Below are 20,099 nucleotides of genomic sequence, written 5' to 3'. Positions count from 1 at the left end.
ACGATTTGAAATAAAACTATCTACAAGGTTGGTATTTCAATAAATACCTTTAAATAGTGTTCTTAAGGTCTTTCTTAAATCCCCCCATAGGAAATAGTTATAGGTCAGGTATAGTGTATAAAAACTGTGTCACTGAAGAAACTGATGACCTGTATTTAGCTTTAGTTAACCAGAATAGTTTGATTTTTTTTTGTTTGGATTGGTTTTCCTTTGGCCACGCCTATGGCATGCAGAAATTCCAAGGCCAGGGATCAAACCCTGCCACAGCAGTGACCCCCTTCCACAAAAGTGACAGCACCAGATCCTTAATCTGCTGGGCCACCAAGGGATGACCACAATATTTTATTTTGGGGCCACACCCATGGCATGTAGTTCCTGGGCCAGGGTTTGAACCAACACCACAGCTGTGACCACACTGGATCCTTAACCCACTAAACCACAAGGGAACTTACCATAAAAATTATTTTTTAATTTCTTTTGGCTGCCTCTGTGGCATATGGAAGTCCCAGGTCAGGGATTGAACCCACGCCACAGCAGTGACAATGCTAGATCCTTAACCTGCTGAGCCACCAGGGAATTCATGATTTTCTAAAGCATGTTGTGAGTAAACTTGAGTATGAAAAAACTGCATAAAACATCCCAATATATATATATATATTTTTGATTTTGAAAAGATATAATGAAGTGGCAGTTGTGATTTTTACTTTGCTCCATATATTTTATATATTTGTATTTTCACTGGGTCTAAGCTGCACATTTTTTTTAATGCTGTAATATTTGGAAATCTGGATGCATTTTATGATCAATGGCTTGTCATAGTTTATGCAGCAGTATTTTTTGCCTTTTAGTAGGATCTAAAAGTGTAGTGATCGTAATGACGATAGATTTGGTAAAGAATATTATGTAGGTAGGCTAACAACAGGAAAACTAAAAGCAAGAAGTATTCCTTAATAAGTTTGAAGCTATTCTATGGATGGATTGCCTTAACCTTTCCTTCAAACACAAATTCCCTCACTTTCAACTCCAACCTTGTTCAACTAATCGTTAAAAATATACTTGGGCTGAAATTTGGGCATTCCATGTACTAATCAAAATTTTTATATGTGCTTCTCAATACTCAATGTTCATTCATCCTTAATCTGTGTGAGACTAAAACTGGATTATTTTTATCTAGAAGTCAACAATCTAAGTAAAGAAATTCTGAGGCATAAGCAGTATAAATGAGCTTTTCAATCTTTTTGAGGTATAATGGCACAACAGTTTTAATACAACCATCAATCTTCACAAAATAATTTTAATACTTTGTGCCTGAGCTAGCAGCATCTTGCACTGTGACATTCCTATACATACATAAGCATTTTATCCAAGTACAAATGTTAAAAGCAGACTTAAGCAATTGCCTATACAAAGGTAAATAGACACTGTAGGTTTTCTTCTTGAATCATTTTTGCTGCATAGTAAATTGCAATTACATGTCAGTACAATGTTACTGATCTATAGAATACATCTTGAACTGTGAGGTATGGCAGCTCCCTATGAGAGAGAGCAAACATGTAAACCTGAATATTTTGAGTGATTTTTTTTTTTTTTTTAGCTGCCATGGATGGATAAGACAAAGAATCCAGCATTGAAAGACCCTAGAAACTTATTTTTCTAAATTAATTAAAAGAAAAAAAAAACTTTCAGCAATTTTCAGCTATTTCCTATCATTTCCTTGTTGGAGCACTGATAAATGAACAAAATAAACATTGATGTGAAGCTAGGTTTGTTATGGAATTATGGATTAAACAGTTATTTGAAAAAAAAAAAAATCCGCCAGGTAACTGCTCATTTACTTTACATCAAGTTGAGATTTTGATATATAACTATATATATATCCCAACTTTATAATTCAAGATTGCAGTTAAATACTTCTAATTCACTTGAATTATCATGGTTAATAACACAATTAGAAACCTTATATTTTCTTTAAAAGGACATGCTTAACATTTTCTGACACTACTTTTAAACTCAGATAAAGCACAAAATCCTCCCAAAATGAATATTCTGTGCTGAAAGTGGTTGAGAGTTGGTAGCAAAGCTATCACAGCTTAACATTTCCACCACAGAGTAGAGATAAATAAAGGTAACTGCTACTTAGACATGTGATAAGAAATTAACATTAACCAATGAATTAAAATTAGAAAATAAGAAAACTGCCATTCCAGTTTGAATATTTTCCATATTTAAGTTTCATACTTTCAAAATGGAAAATAAAGGAATTTCCTTTGTTGCACTATTTTAAATTCTGTGCCCAGATTAATGTTTAAAATTGAGTGCTATGTTACACATTATTCAAATATTCTAGAAAATAAATCATGATTGGTTAAATGTACTGTAGTTAACCATCACAAAACATCAGTGGAAAACAAAAGAAATACAGAAATGGAACCAAATAGAAGATTAGGAAGAACTACCAGAAGAACAAGCTGAACATTAGGTAGAATAAATTGCAGTGTTCTTATATGAAAGAATAAACTTTTTGTCCATTTTAGTTTGTACTCAAGATGGCAGTCCTTTCCTAGTGTTTGTGAGAGATGGTCTTTAATATACAGTGCTGGGCAGGCACTTTAGTGACAACATAAAGATTACAGTGGTTAGAAAAAGTGGAAAATTACCAACCATAAATTAATAACCAAACCTATATTCTTGGGCAGACTACTGGAGGAGAGATGTGTATTTAAGAAATTAACTTAGAAAATCTTAACTGTCTCATTTTTAAAACCTAAATGTACTTATTACAAAGATTCTTTTAAGCAGTTTTTGCTGGATGAAGCATCATAAATTATTAGTTTGCAAAAGAGATCTTTGCTGACCTATCCAATAGTGATCTATATACAGGAAAGCTGTGTTATCTGGCACTTTACCAACTGGAATTTCTGAACACTCAATGCAAATCTTGACTATACTAGACCACCACACCCAATGACCTAATCACACGACAGAATACAAGACCACTATGGGATTGACAATCTAGTATTTTTAGGGTGGTGAAATAGGAGAAGGGAAGGGAAATCAGAAAAGGAATACCACCTGTGTCAACAGGCATTAACGCTTAATTAACAAAGCAGTTTTTTGATTCACTTCCACTCTCCTGCTATGCTGGATAAAAAAGCCTTTACTGTGTCATTACATCTTAGGAAGGAAAGCAAAGTTAGGTAACTTGGTGTAGTAGGTTACCTTGCATAGTACCTCTTGGTACCAAGGGAATGTATGGAAATCATTCCCATCAGTAAAGCACCTCAAGAGAGGACTGAGAAAAGTGAGATACAAAGGAGTTTTGTTTGTGCTACCCTAAATCATCAACTATAAAAGTTAAAAACACTCCTCTCCTTCCCAACATCATACTTAAAATAGCAAAATGTTTTTCTTAGAACAATTTTTATAAGTATAAATAAAAACATGGAGAACCTAGGATCCATAAAGTGACTTTGCTAATGCAAATTATGGGGGAAATTTGGATTAACTCAATGTAAAGAATTGTTTACAACACTAATTTATTTAGTGTTAGAAACCATATTTTAGTTTCTAAATACACTAAAATCTTTCATAATCGCTTTTCCCCAAGAAATACTCAAAGAGCTTCTGTCTGAGCCAGAACAACCTCACAGAATCATTAAGACAAAATGAAAGAGTAGATGTTTCATATTCCAAATGATTTACTAAACATTTCTTCAAGCCTTAAGACTTTCAGTTTGAACTAATTTATGATTTTAAAAAAAAGGGAAGAAGAAGAAAAATGTTCAAAACTTTTCACTGTTCTACATACTAATTTAGAAGTCACATAAGGATTTATTTATTTTTCTAATTAGACAAGGCACTTTTCTTTTTTGGGCTTTGTTTAGAAAAAAATAGTGCTACATTGGTTTATTCTATTTAGAACTATTTTGGACAAAGAAAAAACAGGCTACACAACTTTGAAAAGAACAAAAACAACATTTGGCTTTTAAGAATGCTAAAGGAAACTCACTTGAAAGTTTAAAACTCTCCTTGTTTTTGAGCATCTGGTATTATAAAACAAAACATTTCCCTTTGCTCCTTACATTTTTTTTCTATAGATTAAAATTAGGAAGATAACAGGAAAAGAAGCAATACTTGGGTCATGTTAAAGTAAGGACAGTTGGCAATGTCATGATTTAAAGATTATTAAGAGATCAAAAAGTTTAAAAAAATAAAAGGATAATTAAGCTATTGAATTATACTAAAAAAGAAATGTGACAGATTCCTGCATTTGTTAATGTTTCTGTAAGAGGCTCCATCGTAAAATTGAACCATAAAATTATTTTTTAAATGTAATATGTAGAACACAAAATGAATTTTTAGCAAACTTTAGGAAATTCTTTTGTTATAAATTACCCAGATTTTATAAACAAATCCCCCCTAACTTGCATTTTGTTTAAAGTAATAACTTTATATCATACAAATAAATTTCAAGTATGAAAGTGCATTATTGCAATAATACCTCTTTGCAAGTCCAAAATTCTTGGTTTATAATAAAACTGTAAAGAATTAAAAAAAAAAAAAAAAGGGTAAAACCATCAGTACCATCTATTGCAGAAGTCCAATATCTTAAAATGTTGCTCAACAAGTTGCAGAGAAACAATTCTGGAAGCAACATATAACTGAAAAGAAACTACTTGTGTTTTTACCACTTAATATTATTACTGTCTCTAGTATTTTCTCCTTCCCAAATAGAAATCCACATCCTCGAAATGTTGCTCTTGAGTCAGCCATTCTGCGCAGTCGCCACTTGCATGTTTCCAAAATCATCTTCTTCTTCATGTGTTCTCTTCAAACTACCTAAAAGTTATTGCATTAACATAACATATAATGGCAACTTAAATATTTATAATATTACAGCTAGCAAAAAGCTTCATTTTTCATGAAGTGTTACCGTATACATACACTATAATTTCATTACTGAATTGTTAGTAAACTTTTGTAAATTCTTTTGTTATAAATTTCCCAAGTAACTATATCTTCATGACATTTTCCCTCTTAAGATTTAAGTGTTAAGGTATATTATATAATAAACATTAATTTTTAAAACAGTTTGAGGAGTTCCCTTATGGCACAGCAAGTACCCGGCATTGTAACCACAGTGGCTCAGGTCACTGGTGTGGTGGGTTCAATGCCTGGTCCAAGAATTTTCATATGCAGTGGAAGCAGCCAAAAAAATTTTTTTTAAAGTTTGAAAATAGAATTGTTTGTTGGTCTGTTGTTGTTTATTGTGGCTGTGCCCACAGCACACAGAAGTTACCAGGCCCGTGATGTAAACCTGCACCACAGCTGTAACCACAGCCACAGCAGTGACAACACCGGATTCTTAACCTAAGCCACCAGGGAACTCCAAGGTATTTTATATAATGAACATTAATTTTTAAAACAGGAGTTCCCGTCGTGGCGCAATGGTTAACAAATCCGACTAGGAGCCATGAGATTGCAGGTTTGATCCCTGGCCTCACTCAGTGGGTTAAGGATCCGGTGTTGCTGTGAGCTGTGGTGTACGTCAAAGATGCAGCCTGGATCCCGTGTTGCTGTGGCTCTGGTGTAGGCCGGCAGCTACAGCTCCGATTAGACCCCTAGCCTCGGAACCTCCACATGCCGTGGGTGCGGAAAAAGACAAAAAAAAAAAAAATTTTTTTTAAATAGTTTGAAAATAGAACTTTTAAAAGGATAATGGTATGTAACCAAGTTTATGATTTTAGGCACCATAAACGTGACTTAGAACATAAAATTTATGAAATTATATTTGTACAGTTTTATTTTGTAGATATAATTATCTTTTTGCTTTCACAGATGCTGTCAAAAAATCCACTGAAACTCTGATTTTATTACCAACAAGTCTACAGTTAGGAGAAAGGAAGGCATGCAGCAGATAAAGAAGAGGTTTCCTTTTACCTCTCTTCACATCAGAGTCTGCTAGTACAGATATTTCTCACATAGAATCAAAGCTATCCCTCAAAGTCCCCACTGTGGCACAGTGGGTTAGTGATCCCACTTGTCTCTGTGGTGTTGCCAGTTTGATTCCCAGCCTGGTGCAGTGGGTTAAGGATTCAACATTGCTGCAGCTGTGGCTCAGATTCTATCTTTGGCCCAAGAAAATCCATATGCCACGGGTGCAGCGGGTAACAACAACAAAAATCTATCCCTATGTGCCCATTAGTTATAACCTAGAAATTTGTCTCAGTGGAGGAAAAGTTTAGGTAATAGTTAAACTGATATACATTTTGTTGTGTTATCTGCCTAACAATAACATAGCCTTAAATTTGGGCCCTAAAGGCCCTAAATCATGGGAATAATGTTAAAGAGTAGGCTCCAAAAAGAAATACACATTTCACTATAAGATTAATTAAATAAGGAAATATAGTACCAATGAGATAAAGAAGAAAATATTCTAGCCATAAGTCTAAATACAGCTGCTTGAACTGAGTCTCAGATAGAGTGCTGCACCGGCATTCTTCTAAGGGCGTTAAAAGACACATGTAACTAATGGAGGACATGAAGTGAAGAGGAGGAGGAACTCTGCAGCAGTTCTGAATAACTAGAGAATGGAAGAAAAATGATCATGTTTTCTTGACATGATGATACTGAAACCAAGTTTTTAAGGATAGAGAGACTTAAATGTGATGCTTTCTTGGTGGAAAACAGAAGACACACAGGAAGCCATTAGTAATTCAGTTTTCTAGCATACATACAGAGAGGTACAGTGAGAGAGACAAAGATCAGGAGGAACTTTAATTACTACCTATGATGTTCTATGTGTTTTCTTTGGTAGAAATTAAGCCAGTGAAGGCTTTTATACAAGAAAAATATCATTATTAGATCTTTCATGAAAATAAGTCTGGCCACAATGTACAGAACAGACTAAACACCAAGGGTGTCAACAGGAGGCCAACATGGAAGTGAACTAGATTGATATACTTATTATGAAAGAGGGAATTTTAGGTACTGAGGAAAACACTCCCATTTTGGAAAATGATTAGATAGAAGTTGCAAAGTAAAAAGCCAATGACAGCAAGAAGTTGAGCTTGAGGGATGGGCATACAGTATTATCCCTAAGGAAGTGCAATATAGTGCTGGACTTATGGGTCAGATCACCAGTGTTCAACTAGGTATACAACCTGTTCTTCCTAACTTATAAGGCTGTTGTTTTAAGTAAGACCAAAAGGAAACCTGAGAGAGAAAAAACTATCAATAAAAAAATTCCACAAATGTTCTAATAAAAAGAAAGGAGACAAAAAAGGGTAGCAAGGTCTTAGAGAAGGAAGGTAAAAGTTAGAAGATTTTGAAAGCATGCCTGGATCATTAACGTTGAAAATGGTGGAAGGGGCACTCTGAAATAGGGAAAGAAGAAAGGATTCAAGTATTTATGGCAATACAAAAACTGAGGTAGCTTACATTAGTCACCCTTTCATTTATTAACCACCTAAGAGTAGTTAGGGCCTCATCTCTAGACCTCTCTTATTATTTTTATCTTTGCAACACAGTTATACTAGTTAAAGATTTAAAATGCAACAGAAATAGAAATCTGATCTTCTAATCAGTATATTCTAATTAACTAGATTCGGTGGTGAAAACACAGCAGAAGGTAAGTATGATACATATTTAATTATAAAATTAAAATTATTATTATTATTATTATTATTATTATTTTTTTGTCTTTTTTGTTGTTGTTGTTGCTATTTCTTGGGCCGCTCCCGCGGCATATGGAGGTTCCCAGGCTAGGGGTCCAATCGGAGCTGTAGCCACCGGCCTACGCCAGAGGCACAGCAACGCAGGATCCGAGCCGCGTCTGCAACCTACACCACAGCTCACGGCAACGCCGGATCGTTAACCCACTGAGCAAGGGCAGGGATCGAACCCGCAACCTCATGGTTCCTAGTCAGATTCGTTAACCACTGCGCCACGACAGGAACTCCTGAAATTATTTTAATTCAATAGTCCACCCAAAGTTTCCTAAACAGTTTCAGTGTAACTTGTTAATGAGCAAAAGATGCTGCTTTTCTTTCACTCTTCCTATCATCTTTTCCCCCTAAGTTACTCCAAAATGGAAAAGCACTTACCTGTGGTGCCAGAATGAACAGATAATGACCTTTCTATCTGAAGGGGTGACATCATCTGTATTGTTAATTTTGCTAGGTAGATGGCTTCATATTCCTAAAAAAAAAATTTTTTTTAATTAACTTAAATATACATTTAAATTCTTGGATACTCACAACAAAATTTTAAAAGTTGTTAATACATACATTATTGGTATTCTGACTTTATACTGAAAATTTCGGTGCCATATTGCTATAAGAAATGCAGGCTTAAAATTCCTATCTTATAATTTCACATTTACTGATGACGCTATAAATCAAGTCAAGTCAACAGCTTGTACTAGGATATCACACTGCACTAGGATACCACAGTGAACTGTCAGTCAGTTTGTGTTTTCTGCCACTGGGGCATAAGCTATACGATCACTGTTAAAACACACACATACCTCCAAAACCCAAACTAGCAATCACAAAGAATGATTATAAGAATAAAATGAAATAAAGTTTTTTAAAAATCAGCTAATATAAGACATTTAACAGATTCAAGTATATATTTTGTTCTAATTCTTTAAAAATCAATAGTCCTCTACTTCCAATTAAAGATGGAGTAATAAAGGCATTTCTGTCCCTCTCTCCTTTCTGAAAATAATAGAGAACTCCTTATTTGAGGAAACTAGGAAACATCGACAACCCTGAATATGAGAAAAATGAAAAGTAGGAATGATTACCAAATAGGTCAGTGTAGTGGTTACCTTTACAAAGGGAGAAAGAGAATTGTGATTGAGAAGGGACATCAAGAGGGCTTTTGGGATCTTGGCAAACGTTCAATTTGTTGACTTGGGTGGTAGTTACATAGATGTTTATTTATACTTTATGCATTTTTTATATATGTGTATTATTTCACAGTAACATTTAACAATGGAATCAGACTAAGCCATGCACAAAAGATGCTTGACTGTAGATACCAGGCAAAGTGGGTACAATTCAGAGTTATCCAAAAAAGGTGGCAAACCTAAGACAAATGTAAAAAGCCCTTTCATGGTATGATAAAATCAGGAAGTATACATGAGCTATGGGAGGAGGCAGGGCATATTAAGGAAAATGTTAACACCCATACCTGGCATTTTCATAAGAGGCAGGCTAGGTGGAGGTGAAACTGGGTTGCATGTTGCCAAGCATCTGCTCATCTGAGTCAGCTTAAAAGTGAAACCTAGGAGTTCCCGTCGTGGCTCAGTGGTTAATGAATCCAACTAGGAACCATGAGGTTGCAGGTTCGATCCCTGGCCTTGCTCAGTGGGTTAAGGATCTGGCGTTGCCGTGAGCTATGGTGTAGGTCACAGAAGCGGCTCGGATCCCTCATTGCTGTGGCTCTGGTGTGGGCCAGTGGCAACAACTCCAATTAGACCCCTAGCCTGGGAACCTCCATATGCCATGGGAGCAGCCCTCAAAAGGCAAAAAGACAAAAAAAAAAAAAAAAAAAAAAAGTGAAACCTAAACTGGTAATTCTCTAGCCTAGCTAGAGACCACCTGTTCTCAGGTGGCCTTAAAACATGTATGTATACCTCAGGCCCACCCCCAGTGATTCTCATTTAATTGGTATGGGTAGGTGATATTAATGTGCATGTAGTGGTTATCAATCTATACAAGAACCACCTGTGACAAAAGGAGCTCTTTTTCCCATCTGCTGAGTAGAGCCACACCACTGGAGAAAAGCGTCAGTGACAAAGCCTTCCAAGACAAGTGGAAAAATTACGGCTGCCTACCTTTCTCAACCACACCACTGGTCCCTTGCCCACAACTTTATTGTTAAGCAAATAGTGATCTAAGAAGAATATCTATAGTTCAAATACGACCAATAATCAAAAAGGAACCAAAATAAGTCTAATATAAAGATGTTTGTGGTGGGGGGGGAGCAACATTATAACCAAAAGTCATTAAAAATACTGCATGAACATTACACCATGGGAGTTCCCGTTGTGGCTCAGTGGAAATGAACCCGACTAGAATCCATGGGGATTCGGGTTCAATCCCTGGCCTCTCTCGGTGCACTAGGGATCTGGCGTTGCCTCAAGTTGCAGTATAGGTGATCTTCCATATGCTGCAGATGCGCCTCTAAAAAAAAAAAAAAAGAAAAAATTCTGTCATGGCTCAGCTAAAATGAATCTGACCAGTCTCCGTGAGGATACAAGTTCAATCCCTGGCCTCGCTCAATGGGTTAAGGATCTGGTGTCACCATGAGCTGCGGTGTAGGCCAGCAGCTACAGCTCCCATTTGACCCCTAGCCTGGGAACCTCCAAATGTTGCAGGTGTGGCCCTTAAAAAAAAAGGAAAGAAAATTACACCAAGAGGCAGATGAAAATTATGAGTAAGTCTCCATGAAATCAATGAGAACATGGCACTTCTGAAATGAGTTCAAAGAAGAGAGAAAAGGGACTCAATGAAAGAGATAACAAAAAACTGGAAAGAGAAAAAAAAAAAAAAACCTACAAAAATAACAACATAATACAATCAACAAAGAGGAGAAGAGATCACACTATCCAATTCTAGCACTTTATCAATTTACCCTTTTCTCATGGATTGTTTCAAACAGCACACAATATGCCATTTCCCACCATTTTAGGAAACACTCCCCCACCCTAGTTTCCCCTCCAGCTACTGTTTTATTTCTGTTTTTCCTTCTAAGCATAATTCCTGGAATTATCTATTCTTGCTGTTCACATTCTTCTCTTCCCATTTTCCCTTGAACTCTGAGCAATTATGCTTATCCTCTCCCTTCCACAAACTGTCAAGGGCACCAAGGACCTCATGTTCCTAATCTAATGTCAATTCTCAGTCTTTATCTTCTGTGACCTATTATCAGCCTTTAAAACCAAGGATAAGGAGTTCCCATTGTGGCTCAGCAGTAACAAATCTGACTAGTATGCATGAGGACGTGGGTTTGATCCCTGGCCTCACTTAATGGGTTAAGGATCCAGTGTTACCATGAGCTGTGGTGTAGGTTGCAGATGTGGCTTGGTGTTGCCGTGACTGTGGTGAGGCCAGCAGTTACAGCTCTGATTCGACCCCTAGCCTAGGAACTTACATATGCTGTAGGTGTGACCCTAAAAAAATAAATAAATAAATAAATAAAACAGAGGATTATTCCCTATTCTTCAGACACCTTCACTTGACTTCCCAAACACCAGGCCATCCTGATTTTCTTCCTCACTCAATGACTAAAGGCTCTTTCCAGCCTTTTCTGCTAATTCCCCATCTCCCCAACTTCTACGTATTGGGAGTGCATTAAGGTTGTGTTTCTGAAATCCTTCTCTATCCACACTCAGTTTCAGGGCTTTTAATGGCATCTATATACTGATAACCCCTAGATATAAGGTTCTTTCCCATGAACTCCAGGCTTGTAAGTATATCTGCTTACTATCTAATAGCTCTCTCAACCCTAACATGACCAAAATCAACTCTTGATTTTACTGCCTTCAGACTTCATGCAGCTTCTCCCATAAAGGTAAGTAGCAGTTCCTCTTTTCTAGTTGTTGGAGGCTAAAAGGCTTAGATTCATCTAATCTCTCTTCACATCCAATCCACCAGTAAATCCTGTCAACTACACTGTCAAATAAATCCAGAATCTTACCTTCTCTAACTAGAACTCTCTCCTTACTACCACTTTGAACCAAACCAACATTCTATCTTGACTCCAACTTTGTGAAGGCTAACTCATACTTGCTTCTACCCTTGCTGCAACAACCCCTAAAGTATATACATAGTATACTATATTTCATACAGATGATCTGAAGTTATTCTTTCACTTAAAATAGAAGCCAAAGGCCTTACTTATGTTGGCCTATAAAACCCTAAACATATGGCCCCTTATCTCTCAGCTTTTATCTATTATTATCCCATTTCCTTATTCTGGTGCAGCCACGATGACCTCATATTTCCTTGAAAATAGTATGCATACTCCCATCTCAAGGCACTCGTACTATTCCCTCTACCTAAAATGCTCTCCCCCCAAATATCAGCATAGCCTGTTCTCTTTAATTTCTCCAGGTCTTTACACATATATCACTTTTTCAATAAGGCCTTTAAAAAATGTAATTCATGTGTCACATCCTTATGTGGCCTTATTATTCCCTCCCTTATTTTACTCTGTGACCCATTACCATCTGACCTATATTTTACTTTGTTTATTGTCTAATTCTCTCATTAGAATAAGTTTCATGACATAAGGAATTTCTGTTTTGTTCTCTGCTTTATTGCCACTGCCTAGAACAGTGCCAAATAAATATCTGATAAAATAATAAAGCATGGGAAAGAGAAGGAAAGCTTGAGAAAAAATCAAGCAAAAAGAAAGAGAAAAGAACAAAGTTGAAAATAATTACAGAGAGAATAGCAGATATGAAAGACAAATGGAATCAATGTAAACTTTCTCTGGGAGAAAAATCCAGGCCAGTGAAACAGAACAACAACAACAAAAGCCAAATGCATAATAGAAGAAAACTTTCTGAAAAATGGGAAGGCATGAATCTGTAAGTGATAAGGGCATACCATGACTCAGAAAAAAAAAAAAAAAACTGACATAGAGCAATCAACAAGATATAGTTAGATAAAGCATCCTATGCTCATCCAAACAACACCTCCTCCTCCTAATCAAGTTTGCTAAAAGGTAAAATTTTTTTAAAATCAGGCTCCTCTCAGACTCCTCTAGAACAATATTCAATGTCAGGTCTGTGTACAAACCCATAAGGGAAAAAGTATTAAACAAAAATTTTATATCTAGCCAATTTTCGTTCAAACATAAGAGCAAAAGAAAAATATTTTTTCAAAATGCCAGGACTTAGGGAATATAGTATTCAAGAACCCTTCTTGAAAATAATGCTCAAAGACAAATTCTAGTAGTTTAATAAAGAAGTTAGATTCCTATTTAAATGTAGAACTAAGGATAAACAAGTAGAAAATACTGTTTAAAGAAAGAATATAAATATTATCATCTATAATAATGTAGAAAAAAATATAATCTTTTTGAAAAAGGAGGTGGCAGGACAAACAATAGGAGGTAGTTTAAGTAGATGCTCCTATATTGGTCAATATCATTTAAAGATGTTAAGTAAGAACAGATATGATATTTAAATATTTTTAAAGTTTTAAGAGGTAACCCCTAGAAGAACTAAGACTAATCATAACAAAACAAGTAGTGGTGGGTGGAGGAAAGAAATAGAAATATACACATTTTTAATTTTTATAGTGGAAGTCAACTGACAGTTGTTCAAATGTAATTAACTCAGGAAACATACCTATATACTATAAAATTATAATTGTACCTATTAGAACTAAAAGCAATTTATAAACTATAACATTATCAACACAAACATACAATAAATTTAAAAACTTTATATAGTGAAAAGTTTAAAAAAAGATGCATTTTTTTTTTTAAAAAGCAGGGAGTTCCCATCGTGGCTCAGTGGAAATGGTCTGACTAGTATCCATAAAGACACAGACTCGATCTCTGACCTTGACGTGAGGATTAAGGAGCCAGAGTTGCCATAAGCTATGATGTAGGTCACAGATGCCACTCAGATCTGGTGTGGCTGTGACACAGGCCAGCAGCTACAGCTCCAATTCAGCCCCTAGCCTGGGAACCTCAATGTGCCATGGGTGCCTAAAAACACAAAAAATAAAATAAAATAATAAAATAGAAAAGAAGGTAGGAGTTCCCATGTGGCTCAGCAGAAACAAACCCGACTAGTATCCATGAGGATGCGAGTTGGATGCCTGGTCTTGCTCAGTGGGTTAAAGATCTGGCATTGCTGTGGCTGTGGTGTAGACTAGCAGCTGTAGCTCCAATTCGACCCCTAGCCTGGGAACTTCCATCTGCTACAAATGCAGCCCTAAAAAGAAAAAAAAAGCATAACATAAAATAAAATGACAGACAAAAGTATGTCATTTTTGGTACAAGAAAGTGGAAAACTAAAAACAGAACTACCATTTGATCCAGGAATCCCACTCCTGGGCATCTACCCAGAGAAAATCAAGACTCGAAAAGTCACATGTACTCCAATGTTCATTGCAGCACTATTTTCAATAGTCAAGACATGGAAACAACCTAAATGTCCATCGACAGAGGAGTGGATCAAGAAGGTGTGGTACATATATACACAATGGAATATTACTCAACCATTAAAAAGAACGAAATACCAGCATTTTTAGCAACGTGGATGGACACAGAAATTATCATGCTAAGCGAAGTCAGCCATACAATGAGACACTAACATCAAATACTTTCACTGACATGTGGAATCTGAAAAAAGGACAGACTGAACTTCTTTGCAGAACAGATGCTGACTCAGAGACATTGAAAAACTTATGAACTTATGGTCTCTGGAGGAGACAGTTTGGGAGTGGGGGGATGTGCTTGGGTTGTGGGATGGAAGTCCTATGAAATTGGATTGTGATGATCTTTATACAACTATAGATGTGATAAATTCATCAGAGTAATAAAAAAATAAATTAATAAATAAAAAGAAAAAAGAAAAAAAAAAGAAAGTGGAATAAATTCACCTATTGAAGAAAAATACTGGAAGTTCTTGTCGTGGCTCAATGGTTAACGAATCCGACTAGGAACCATGAGGTTGCGGGTTCGGGATCCCTGTCCTAGCTCAGTGGGTTAAGGATCCAGTGTTGCCATTGGCTATGGTGTTAGGTCGCAGACACGGCTTGGATCCTCTGTTGCTGTGGCTCTGGCGTAGGCCAGAGGCCACAGCTCCAATTAGACCCCTAGCCTGTGTACCTCCATGTGCTACGGGTGTGGCCCTAGAAAAGACAAAACAGAAAAAAAAAGAAAAAGAAAAAGAAAAATACTTGAATTCCTTTCGTGGCTCAGAGATAACAAACCTGACTAGGATCCATGAGGATGCGGGTTCACTCCCTGGCTTCATTCAGTAGGTGAAGGATGCAGCGTTGCAGTGAGCTGTGGTATAATTGCAGATGTGGCTTGTATCTGACATTGCTGTGGCTGTAATGTAGGCCAGCAGCTGTAGCTCTGATTCGACCTCTAGTCTGGTAACTTCCATATGCTGCCTATGTGGCCCTAAAAAGCAAAAATAAAAAAAAATTTTTAAAAATGAAATACTGAGGAGTTCCCGTTGTGGCACAGTGGTTAATGAATCTGACTAGGAATCATGAGGTTGCAGGTTCAATCCCTGGCCTTGCTCAGTGGGTTAACGATCCCGTGTTGCCGTGGCTCTGGTGTAGGCCAGTGGCTACAGCTCCGATTGGACCCCTAGCCTGGGAACCTCCATGTGCCGCGGGAGCGGCCCTAGAAAAGGGAAAAAAAAAAAAAAAAAAAAGAAATACTGAAAACAAATCAAATAGCAAAAATCAGCCACTGACCATACATAGAAAACGCATCTAAAAGAACGTGATTTAGCTAGGTGGATAGAAAAGGAACGAAGAAATTCACAAGGCAAATACAAACAAAAAAGTTAAGAACCACAGTATTAAACAATGTTAATTTCAAAGTAAAAATAATTGAAAAGAGGAATAATAGAATATAAAACTACAACAAAGATCTAACTTGAGGGTTTTTTTTTGTTTGTTTGTTTGTTTTTGGCCAGGTCTATGGCATATGGAAGTTCCTGGACCAGGAATAGCAGTAACCTGAGCTGCTACAGTGACCATACCAGATCCTTAACTTGCTATGCCACAAGAGAACCCCCTAACTTGAATTTTATATACCAAAAATAATACAGTGCCAAAGTTGGCAAAGAAACTAGAGGAATTAAAGAAAGAATAAACAGAAACATAGTACAGTAAAGGATTTTCTATTTACCTCTCAGCCCAAGACAGATCAAGTGAACAGATACAATTGATTCTTTGTATCCATAGATGCAGAACCCACAGACACAAGGGGCTGACTGTACTATGCCATTTTATATAAGATTTGGAATTTATGAGGGATCCATAGATACTGAGGGATAACTGTATACTGACTTCTATGCCCTGAAAACAGAGAATACAAATGCTCAGGAAATAGCCATAATAGTAACTGTACATGAGGCCACAAAGAAAACATCAGTAAAAAGTTCAAGATAGTATGAGAAATAGTATTAGAAATGAACAAAAATATATGTTACCTATATATTAAAAAACAAAAACCTCAAACAAATGTTAAATAAAAATCAAAAGTGAAATCAGAACATCACGCTATATGTCAATAATAAAAATACTGTATGGCATAATCTGTGTAGCTATATAGGATATGACTAAAGCAAAGCTAAAAGGAGTTCCCTTCGTGGCTCAGTGGTTATGAATCTGACTAGGAACCATGAGGTTGTAGGTTCGATCCCTGGACCTTGCTCAGCAGGTTAAGGATCCAGCGTTGCCACGAGATGTGGTATAGGTCACAGACATGGCTTGGATCTGGCGTTGCTGTGGCTCTAGTGTAGGCCGGTGGCTACAGCTCCAATTCGACCCCTAGCCTGGGAACCTCCACATGCTGCGGGAAAGGCCCAAGAAATGGCAAAAGGACAAAAAAAATAAAATAAAGCAAAGCTAAAAGGATAATTCACAGTCTTGAATTCTTGAGAAAATGAGAGACTAAGCTTTCAACCCAAGAAATTCACAGAATAACAGCAGCAATAGCAAAAACAATAAAATCTAAGGAAAGCATAAAGCAAGGAGAAATTCAAATACAGAAAAGTTATATTAACTAACCAGATCAATTAAAAAAAAAGTACAGATATATAAAATTAGAAAAAAGAACGGAAAAATAATCACAGAATCAAAAGATATTAAAAGAATACATGACATTATATCCCCCAATTTTATCTCAAATCCTATGAAATGAATGACTATAGAGATTATGACACCATACAAAGTGACCTGAAGAGTATATGAAAATCAGACTTACTCTGCCAAATGAAGACAAGTACCCAAGAATTGGTTCACCTCCAAAACATACGAATGAAGGAAACAATGAATAACTGAATTAAATTAAAAAATCAAGGTCTGATGATATCTGATGATACCAAAACATCAAAAAGCATGTAACTGTGATCTAATTAACATTATTCTAGAACACATAATAAAGATAAAGCAAGCTTCAAAGTTCCCACTGTGGAGCAGTAGGTTAAGAAATCAACTGCAGAGGCTCTGGTCACTGTGGAAACGCTAACTCGATCTTGCTGCCAGATCCTTTAACCCACTATGTTGGGCCAGGGATGAGCACCCTCGTCTCCACAGAGACATTGGATCCTTAACATGCAATGGGAACTCCTGAATTTTTTTTTTTTTTTGTCTTTTTGCTATTTCTTGGACCACTCCTGCGGCATACGGAGGTTCCCAGGCTAGGGGTCGAATCCGAGCTGTAGCCACTGGCCTACGCCAGAGCCACAGCAATGCGGGATCCGAGCCATGTCTGCAACCTACACCACAGCTCACAGCAACACCGGATAGTTAACCCACTGAGCAAGGGCAGGGATCGAACCTGCAACCTCATGGTTCCTAGTAGGATTCGTTAATCACTGAGCCACGACGGGAACTCCAACCTTTTGTTTTTTTAACCATTAGTATATATTTTTTTCAAATGCAAAAATCAGCTTTAAAAGAGAATGTTTATCCTGCTCTATAGCACTGGGAACTATATCTAGTCACTCATGATGAAGCATGATGGAAGATAATGTGAGAAAAAGAATGTATATATGTATGTGTGACTGGGTCACCTTGCTGTACAGTAGAAAATTGACGGATGACTGTAAACCAGCTAAAATGGAAAAAACAAAAATCATTTAAAATAAAAGAATGTTTTTACAGAACAGAGTTAAAAGGCGTAGAAACTTGTTAGTTTTATACTCTATAATTATAAAGAAGAAATAAAAAGAAACATTTTACTTAAGCTAAAGTCAGAGATACCACTGTTTCTCTTTTAAATGAATGAAGTAAAAACTGAAAGTGAATTAAAAATAAAAATGAAGTAAAATTTAGAGTTTGGTAACTGAGACAAACCATTTTATACAAAGGGCTCTTGATGTCTCAATGTGAGATTTATTCCTACATAACTGGATGGAATCAGTGAGAGCACTTTCTTCAACCTATGGCTTTTCCTTCTTGGAAAAAATTAACCACTCAAATAATTCGCATCCTTATTCTATTTTCTTTTTTCACTGTATTTTCCAGTGCATCATCAAAATGTGAAAGACTATGGAAAAGATAAAGCATATAAAAGAGAAAAAGCTGTTGCATATAGTATGCTTAGAATCATATACTTCGTGTGTATGATCAATAGAAGAAAAAACTGAAGAAATTTCTCTTATCAATTACTTTACCTTAGATTTAACAATGCACCTTTAACCCTTCTTTTTCTTGCTAATGCCAGCATTTAAGAAAATACTTTTAAATGACAAAGGAGGCAAGAACACAATGGAGGAAAGACAATCTCTTCAATAGTGGTGCTAGGAAAACCAGACAGCTACATGTACAAGAATGAAATCAGAACATTCTTTAACCCCATACAGCGAAATAAACTCAAAATGGATTAAGGACCTAAACATAAGGCCAGATACTATAAAACTCCTAGAGGAAAACATAGGCAGAACCCTCTCTGACATAAATCACAGCAATATCTTTTTGGATCCACCTTGAGTAATGAAAATAAAATGGAATCTAATTAAATTTAAAACCTTATGCAAAGGAAACCATTAAAAAAGAGAAGACAACCCAAAGAATGGAAGAAAATCTTTGCAAATGAAGAAATGGGTCAAAGGATTAATCTCCAAAAGATAACCTTATGTACATTAATCTCCATATACAAACATTTCATGCAGCTTTATACATAAAAAAATACAACCCAATCAAAAAATGGGCAGAATATATAAATAGACACTTCTCTGAAGAAGAAAGACGGCCAAAAAACATACGAAAAGATGCTCAACATCACTATTATTAGAGAAATGCTAATCAAAACTAAAATGAGGTATAACCTCACACTAGTCCAAATGGCAATCATCAAAAAATCTATAAACAATATATACTGGAGATGGTATGGAGAAAAGGGGACGCTCCTACACTGTTGGTGGGAATGTAAGTTGGTGCAACCACTATGGAGGACAGTATGGAGGTTCCTTAAAAAACTAAATATAGAGCTATGATATGATCCAGCAATCCCATTCCCAGGCATATGTCTGGAGAAAACCATAATTCGAAGATACAGGCATCTCAACGTCCATTGCAGCACTATTTATAATAGCCAAGACATGGACCCAACATAAATGTCCATCAACAGAGGAATGGATAAAGAAGATGTGGAACATATATACAATGGAATATTACTCAGGCATAAAAAAGAAAGAAAGAATGCTATTTGCAGCAACACAGATGGACTTGAGATTATCACACTGAGTGAAGAAAGTCAGAGAAAGACAAATATCATATGATATTACTTATATGTGGAATCTAATAAAAAAATGATACAAGAAAACTTGTTTTTAAAACAGAAACAAACACAGATTTCAAAACCAATCTTACGGTTACCACAGGGGAAAACATGAGGGGGGGAGGAATTGGGAGGATGTTGAGTAGCAAATACACATGACTATATAGAGTGGATGATTAATAAGAACCTACTGTATGGCACAGGGAACTCTACTCAATAGTTTTCAATAATATAAATGGGAAAGGAATGGATATATACACATGTACATAACACATTCACTTTGCTGTAATTAACACAACATTGTAAGTCAGCTATACTCCAATAAAAAGTACTTCTACTTTTTTTTTTTTAGGACTGCACCTGCAGCATATGGATGGTCCCAGACTAGGGATCAAACTGGAGCTGCAGCTGCAGGCCTACACCACAGCCACAGCAATACCAGATCCTTAACCCACTGAGGAAGGCCAGAGATCAAACCTGCATCTTCATGGATACTAGTCAGGTCTGTAAAACACTGAGCCACAACAGGAACTCCCAAAAATACTTTATTTAAATAGAGACATAAACTTGAACAAAGAATCAAATCAGATTATGGC

General features: G+C 36.3%; 1 protein-coding gene across 4 annotated transcripts in view; it reads right to left on the bottom strand.

Moving 5' to 3' along the window:
- Positions 1-1,235: 1,235 nt before the first annotated feature.
- Positions 1,236-20,099, bottom strand: part of STYX (serine/threonine/tyrosine interacting protein) — a 50,120-nt gene continuing 31,256 nt past the window's right edge. For all 4 annotated transcript variants that reach the window (XM_003121793.5, XM_005659958.4, XM_005659959.4 and 1 more), the window contains 2 exons: positions 8,106-8,199; positions 1,236-4,839 (listed from right to left, as the gene is read on the bottom strand). In XM_003121793.5, coding sequence (XP_003121841.2) covers positions 4,766-4,839; positions 8,106-8,199 — 168 coding nt within the window. In that variant the 3' untranslated portion in view covers positions 1,236-4,765. The remainder of the gene's footprint in view (positions 4,840-8,105; positions 8,200-20,099) is intronic.

Source organism: Sus scrofa, chromosome 1 (genome assembly GCF_054392235.1).
Source record: "Sus scrofa isolate SSC_HxYL_T2T_F1_AM1 chromosome 1, Sscrofa_HxYL_maternal_Yorkshire_Landrace_v2.0, whole genome shotgun sequence".
Lineage (NCBI taxonomy): Eukaryota > Metazoa > Chordata > Mammalia > Artiodactyla > Suidae > Sus > Sus scrofa.
The sequence above is the reverse complement of the archived record's forward strand: the minus strand, read 5'-3'. Positions and strand labels throughout refer to the sequence as shown.